Source organism: Oryzias melastigma, linkage group LG19 (assembly GCF_002922805.2).
Source record: "Oryzias melastigma strain HK-1 linkage group LG19, ASM292280v2, whole genome shotgun sequence".
In the NCBI taxonomy this organism is placed as follows: domain Eukaryota; kingdom Metazoa; phylum Chordata; class Actinopteri; order Beloniformes; family Adrianichthyidae; genus Oryzias; species Oryzias melastigma.
Window position 1 is genome coordinate 8,568,998 of NC_050530.1, and position 7,807 is coordinate 8,576,804.

At 36.5% G+C, this 7,807-nt stretch overlaps 1 protein-coding gene across 2 annotated transcripts in view; it reads left to right on the top strand.

Annotated features, from left to right (window-relative positions):
* Positions 1–2,133, top strand: part of LOC112154506 (double C2-like domain-containing protein alpha) — a 37,949-nt gene extending 35,816 nt beyond the window's left edge. For both annotated transcript variants that reach the window (XM_024285485.2, XM_024285486.2), the window contains exon 11: positions 789–2,133. In XM_024285485.2, the coding sequence (XP_024141253.1) occupies positions 789–925 (137 nt within the window). In that variant the 3' untranslated portion in view covers positions 926–2,133. The remainder of the gene's footprint in view (positions 1–788) is intronic.
* Positions 2,134–7,807: the final 5,674 nt, after the last annotated feature.

The window sequence follows — 7,807 nt, forward strand, 5'->3', positions numbered from 1 at the left end:
GGATGGAAGACAGTGGCACTTCAGTGACCTCTCCAGGGCGCAAGCCTGGGCGGGATATATGGAGCTCCTGGGTTTCACAGACGTCAGAAGCCCCCTCTTAGCCTTGCAGATGTTATGCAAAGCAAGGCAAAGCGATAGGTTTGGCACCAGCTTGGCTGCAGGAGTTGCCGGAGAGAAGTCAGGAGTGGAAGTCCGACCGCCTTAGGGGCTCCACTCCTTATTTTTCACAGGGTTTACCCACCGAAAGCCTTTCCATAAATGGGTATGCCGCAAGGCAGCGGAGGTTTGAGAGGTAGGTAGTAAAGCGCTATACAAGTATACGTCATTTACCATTTCTATGAGCTGGAACCAGTCTGACCATACTCCTCTGACTTCTGGGATCATCAAGTATTTCCGCCCACAGAACTGCAGCTCATATTTTCTTTTCTTATGACCATTCTCCATCTCCTTCGTCTTGAGCATGTCTACATGTTAAATACGTTAAGTTTCTTCGATGTGATTGGCTGATTAGAAATTTGCATTAGCGAACAGTTGGAAAGGTGTTTCTAATAAAGTGCCCAGTATCCTTTAACACATTTTATAGTTTGAAGATAAAATTTTATTGTGTGTCTTTTCATTAAAACTGGGAAAAGTGTTAAATTACTTCTGATACATTTCTTTTTATGAGTAAATGATTAAAACCAATAATAGGTGCAGGTGCCCCTGGTAATTTTGGAGAACTAACACAAAATTACTCAACCCTTTTTTTTGGTGTTATATAAATATGCATGTTTCTGTCCTCTGGTTAGGGGGAGTATCCTTGGGGTGTCACTCACAGGGAGACGCCCTCCAGCACTGGATAGACTGTCTGAAGAATAAAGGCAAGAAAGTGGAGCGCTGGCACACTCTGACCAACGATCTGCCTGGATCGACGCTGCAGGAATAAGCTCGTCTTTCTCCTCCTCTGTTCTAAACCCTTGAGGGTCTACCCCAAAGACTTGGGATTGGAGATGTCTCATCGCATGCTCTGAAGATTTTCCGCATGACTGTGATGGATTCCTGCTTACTTTTGTGTCGTTAAATGGGTTTATGATTCATAACAGTGTTCCCACAAAAAAGGGGGGGCACAGATCAATGCTGGGATCTAGACAGGCCTAGAATCCGGTGAGATGTTCCCATTAAAAAGCTAAATCTATTCAGATATTCATTTCCCTCCTGATGATTCGATGTCAGAATAAATGCACTTCTCCTCCTCCTCCTCGGCTGCTCCAAACTGAACTGATCTGACAAGAAAAACTCATTGCCTTACACCGTAACTGATGTTTATTATTCTGCAGCTTGACTGCAATTCCTCACGTCGAGATGGCTTGCTTTTATTAAATTTAGGTGGTTCCTTTCATTAAGTGCTGGTATCAAAATTCCACAGTAATGGCCCTCAATGTGACAGCACACATACCTCTGCCTCGCAATAACGTTTTCCTTGATGCTTCCGAAGATATCGAAGTGGTCTTCACACGGCTGTTGCATCTATTGATTTGACTGTCGTTGGATTGTCAGCAGGCGGCGCATCCTGATAAGATAATAGTCTCTGTCATGTTGATGGTTTGTGAGTTGTTTGCATGTTTAGTGTCGACGGCGTTGCCGTCGGACGAGCCGTTTTTGACTTGATGTTCTCAGTTCTCCGAAGGTGTGTTGCTCAAATCAACTGAAGATATTTTTTTATTTTGTTTACCAGTTTTTATGTGCATAAGAGTTGTTTGATGTGTCCTGCTCTTATATCAGTGTCAGTAGCTTGTAACTTGTTCATTTTACTCCACAATCACTCATCTGTAACAGTGAGAGTGGTGATGTAGATCAGCAACAGTGCTTTGTGGAGAGGTGAGCATGATATTATCAGCCACTGAGTAACATGAATAAATTCAAAAATTGTGTACAGATTTACTGCAGTCTGGTAACTGAATATCTGCTGCTGCTTTACTGTGGATTTGTTGTTGAGCGAGATGTCCACGAAGCGCTCATATGTAAATGTTTGTGATTTTTTTGGTTTCTGTTTTGTTGGATATTTGTCTGCAAAGTGTGAATGCCTGTTGCTTTTGTTTACCCATAAATATGATATCATGTTCTGTTGTATACACTTAAATTTCTATTATGAAAGTGGTCTCAAAGTGGCATCTGTGAAGCACTCGATAATGCACCCACAACCCAAAAAGGTCAATACTGCCACCTAGTCTTCAGGATCGACAACTGCAGGTTGTATTTCTGCCTGAGGTGAGAAAAAACAAAAACAAGTGTCATCTTTCTTCACAGAGACACAAGATTTGATTAAATGGATGAAATTTTAGCCAAAGTTGGAGAAAACAGTACTTTTATAACAGTAAACATGTTTACATCTTTGGGTTTTACAATAAACATATCAAATAGAAAGAATAAATATAATTCAAAAAGCATTTGCTTTATAAGAATAAAATTTCAAAATGTCAACAAAAGTCTTATTTTTTATACTTTATATACTACGTAGCTTTAAAAATCATTGTGTAAAATGGTTTGTATTTACTAGTTTGAAAGCCATCCGTCCACTTTCTGAATTCCGTTTAGGGTCACTGGGCTGCTGGAGCCTATCCCAGCTATCATTAGGCAAAGGTAGACAGAATTATCCCTCATGGGGTGATGCCACTCTCTCCACAGAACTTTCGGTGAAGGTTGAGGATTTTTCTCTTCCACCTTCTCCCGAGGCGCTCATGGTCCAGACTGAAGGGAGCTAGTGTCTAAGTGGTCAAATGATGCTAGCATCATAAGCTAATAAAGGCTAATTTTTTTAGAAAACAATCCTGAGTGAAACATTCATCGCAAATCCCATCACCAGGACGAAGTTCGCTGGATTCAATGACAATCGCCATTACCTAACTTCCAAGTCCTCCGGAAAGTTGTGCAAGTAAGTAGATTATTGACAACCGAAGACATCTACTAACACAATAATGACCCACCGTCACAGAATCAAAGATGGGCGGGGCTTTAATAGTGGAGCTGCAGAGCATAATGAAGTGACACTTCTGAAATGACGTAGGACTTACACCAGTAGACCAATCACAAAATTCAACTGTAATACTTCCTTTAAACCTGTAGGGGGCAGCACACAGACTGTATTTTCTGGAATTAAACAAGTTTATTTTAAATAGTCAAAAATGCATCATGAACCAAAAGGCAACACTTTAAAGCCCCAATAATAGAGATTAAAAGAGTTGGTTTAGTGTTTAGTTACCCTTTAAGATTAATTAATTTCCTTAATGTTTACCTTTTAAAATCAGAAAATGTTTCAATTTTTAGTTATTTTTTTGAATGAAAAAAATTCTTGTTGTTTATAAATATTATGTAAGCACTGCTGTTTAACTGAACATATGGTCATTATTATCAAAAATAATACCAAGCTGAACAAAAATTAAAAATTCTACAAAAAACAAACTACAGGAAAAAAGAAAGAGAAAAAATATTTTAAAAGTACAAATAATGTTTGAGATGAGAGGTATTATACAAAACATGTTCAATAGAATTATAATTATAGCATTTATTATAAATCAGTGAAATTCATAAGAAATAATTAAAAGGGAATTTTCCCAAGAACAGAAAATCATATCATTTTTGTTAAATCTGCCAATTTGCATAAACTGACAGAAGCAATATTTGGATTTTATTACCATAAACATGTGATTGTGTCAATGACTGCAGACATTATTATTGTTATTTGCAGGATGAATAGGGCAATCCTCTCCTGTCAGCAACAGCCCACATTTTGTTAATTAAAAATATTCTCTGTTGCTGATTGATTAAGAAAAAATAGCAAATGAGTTAAATCTCAAAAGAGACATCGAGATTATTACTGGGAGGTTTTTGATTAGAGAGGCAGATCCACTTTTCTTAATGAGCATTTTTTATTGCACTTAGTTGATGTGGTAGTAAACAGCTTCATATATTAGGGGAACCTGAAATGACTTAGTGTTGAACAGCCCTTTTTCTGGGGATTTTCACTTTTCAATTGCTCCACATTTGTATGGAAGCAATAAATACAGATGCATGGGTCAATGTGGCTCACTTTAAAAACCTAAATCCAAACCTTCACATCATTTAGTCCCCATTAGCACAACTGTCCTGACACGATGATACTTATCTCCCTTTAGGTCTTCACCAGTAACAAAAATGGGTATTCAAACACACACACACACACACACAAATCATCCACACAAGTAGATGATGTAGATGTGCACAAATGAAGGGGAAATAAAAGAATAAACTTTGCTTTCAGGACATATTCTCAAACAATAAACTGCAAGTTTTAGAACATTTTACCAGACATTTGACTTACTGTATTACAGAAACATCTAACCAGCTGTTTATTATGCCTTAAAATCACAATTATGGTTCATTTGAAAATAATTTGAAAAACTCTTTTACTGAAAAAGTGTTGACACCTAGCACTAACTCTAATCAACCCTATAATATGATTTTTTTTTATCAAATATATGACTATTCTGCTACTGTAGTGATATGTTAAACCATGTCATGATGTTTCACTGCCTTGAATAACCTCGACCTTTGTGATTCAGACAGATGTTTGGAGAGAATACAGCCTGTGCTGCCCTCTGTTGCACAGATTTGGATTAAACATGTTTGTGTTGGATTCTCAGCTAGTGAGCTGAAATACATAAATGTATTAAAAAAATGTAAAAAAAAATCAACACGTGTTTTAGTTTGAAGTGATCCAATTTTTTAAATTATTTACACACTGTAATTTATTAATTTAAACCACATATAAAGAGGAATATAAATTATACTATACTTTTTTTTAAGTCAATGCAAATTAAATTCTAATTAAAAAAACTTTTCAAACCTAAAACGAGGGTGTGATTATGTGGGTGTACATGATTTTATTTTTGGTTCTCGACTTACATGCAGCATTTTGTGTAAAAATGTCTTAATAAATAAAATGGATTTTGATTTAAAAAAAACTATTTAAAAATTAACCAAATCTGTGTTTAATTTGTTGGTAAAAATAAACCTTTATATCACTAAAAAGATCTACTGCTCTTTAGTTTGTTGTATCAGGATCATCTGCATCTTCATGTCAATATAAATGATTAAAGCTCAGGATAAAGATTAAAACTCAATGAGGCGGAGTTATGAGATTAAAATACTTTTTCTACTTGGCATTACACCAGACTCCATTTAGCATCACTTAACATTTACGACCTTCATTTTTTTTTTAGTCCAGTCTGTGCGTGCAAACAAAGAAAAGCTGCATCAGTGGACGTCCATTATTTCTTATGCAAACTGACAACAGGTCTACTGCAATGCATCCAAACAATGTCAAGCTGACTTACAGCCTCCATGTTTATGTGACCCAGCTATTATACAGTCACTGATGTGACCCAGCTGGATAATCTCTGACCCACTTCTTGCATCTGGATGGAAGTCTGTCTGGTAAATGATCCCCCTGCAACAGTGCTGGGCTGGGAAATTAGCTGAGCTTAAGGAAAAATGCCTTTAGCTGTCAGAGGGCAAACAAGTTGCTAGTATAGTGGAAGTTGCTGTTTTATATGTTGGTTTTATTTGGTCGGTTCTTAGTCAGTCAGTTAGATTAGTGTTTGTTCTTAATTAGGTGACACATGTCTTTAAAGCCCTTATGACATGAAAAGTAAACTTTTTTGAGCTTTTAAGTTTATTTTAATGTTAATTTCTCACAAAAACAACCCCAAAATGGTATTTTGTTTATCCACGCATCTCTGAGCATTTTTCTTAAACTCTGCTCTCTGAGCACCAGCCCCTTCCAATCCACAAAAACAAGGAACATTGTGACATCACAAGGTCGGCAGTGGTGTAAAGAACTTGAGTAAATAGACTTTGTTACTTTACTTAAGTACTTTTTTGGCTACTTTTCAAATATAAGCAACTTTTACTCTCTACTCAACAACATTTTTGATTGAATATATGTAATTTTTAATCCACTACATGTGATTGGACGTTACTCGTTAAATTGTGAGTTTGTTAGGCGGATTAGAGGATATTGCCATCTGAAGGATACTGAAGGTACTGCATGATATTTTTGTCTAAATCGTAGCGGTAACTCTAGCGGGCGGGAGGTGAGACCAACCAGGAAGTAACAAACCGTTGCAGTACCGCAACTGACCAGAGAGGGTGGTGTTTAGAGTGAGCAATTTCCCATCGACTCCCATGTTAAAAGTTGTCTCTACCTGCATTGAGAGTGTTTTTGTAACAGTGCTGTCCTCATTTTCACACCCAAATAGCTAAAATGAGGTTTCAAGAACTTAGAGAAACAGCTTTTGTTTAATCTGAACAAAAATATACCCCACCCCTTCTGAGACTGAGAGTCTGAGAGGCTGTATTTATTATTTCTTTTGATCCGTCATTTTAATTTCTATTCATTCATTCCTAATATCAGGAAATAAAACCTCATAAAACAGTTTATTGTTATTCACATTTCTCGGTTTTCTTTTAGCCTACATTGCGTATGAATAAAATATGTACGTTTTTTTTAAAGATCAGATACAGAACTTGTAATGGAGTAGTTTTTACAGTAAAGGATCTGTACTTTTACTCAGATATGGTTTTCAGGCAGTCTTTACAACTCTGAAAGTGGGAAACGGGCCCTGCCAGAACCGTCCCCAGGCTAACACACACGCCTACTTTCTCCACAAGGCTAGCAGTAATTGGCAAAACTCTTTAATTTTATATGCACATCCATCTTTGCAAAAGTTTGGATGTTGTTTGTTTTTGTGGGTGAAACGCAGACATGCTGCCAAGACTCAAAAGAGCAGCACCAACAAGCAGAAAAAGGCGGTGCCTCGGAGATCGAGTCGTCTTACTTCCAAGAAGGAAAATGAGCTTGAGAAAATAACTCATATTTCATTAAAAAATGGTTATTTAGTGTGCTAGAGACAATATATTATCTTAAGTGTGTGGTTTACTCTGAAAGGGTTAAGAACAGCATGGATATAGACCCTAAAAAACATCTTATTTAAGAAAATAACTTGGTTTTGATGCCTACATTATGTTTTATAATGATAAAATACGACTTTAACAGACATTTTCCGTCATTTAAGTCACACACAGAAGAATTGACTCGAGTGAGCAGCCAAGTGTCTTCTCTATAAACCTTTAGAGACCGGTTGACCTTAAGAACAGAGCGTTGTGAACCCTACAGACTGTAATTCATAAATCAGTTGCACTAAAGTTAGTTATGTCTGTCGTTTCCTTCCTCCCCCACACAGCTCTATAACAACCACCAAACAAGCCGGCCTAATCGTGTTGGTGGTTTCATTTCTCCAGCTGTCAGCCCTCCTGTTGTTTTGCATTATTTTTGCATGTCTCCGTATCTGTTTATTTGTCTCATTTTGGTTAGATTAGGCCATGTTGTCATTGATTAGTGGCAGAGGCTTTTGCTACACGTTAGTTTTTATTTTAGATCATATTTTATTTCTCTGACTTTCATTGTACATATTTATTTGAATGTACTTTTGTTTTCTGCTTTTATTAAAGTCATGTTTTATATTTTTGTTTACCTGTAACTTTTCAAAATAGGTTATTCTTTGATCACATTTTCCTATTGTTTTGCACCTTTTTAATGTTATTCTTGCCACTAATTTAGTCATTTGAGTTCCTATTAGGTTATATTCATGTCTTTCTTACTTTAGCATCACATTTTGACTGTAATATGTTATTTTTCGTTGCTTTATGGCTGTATTTTATTAGTATTTGAGATTAGCGTGTCTTAAAACATTTGAGGTTGTTTTGCATATAATATACCATATATTTGTTT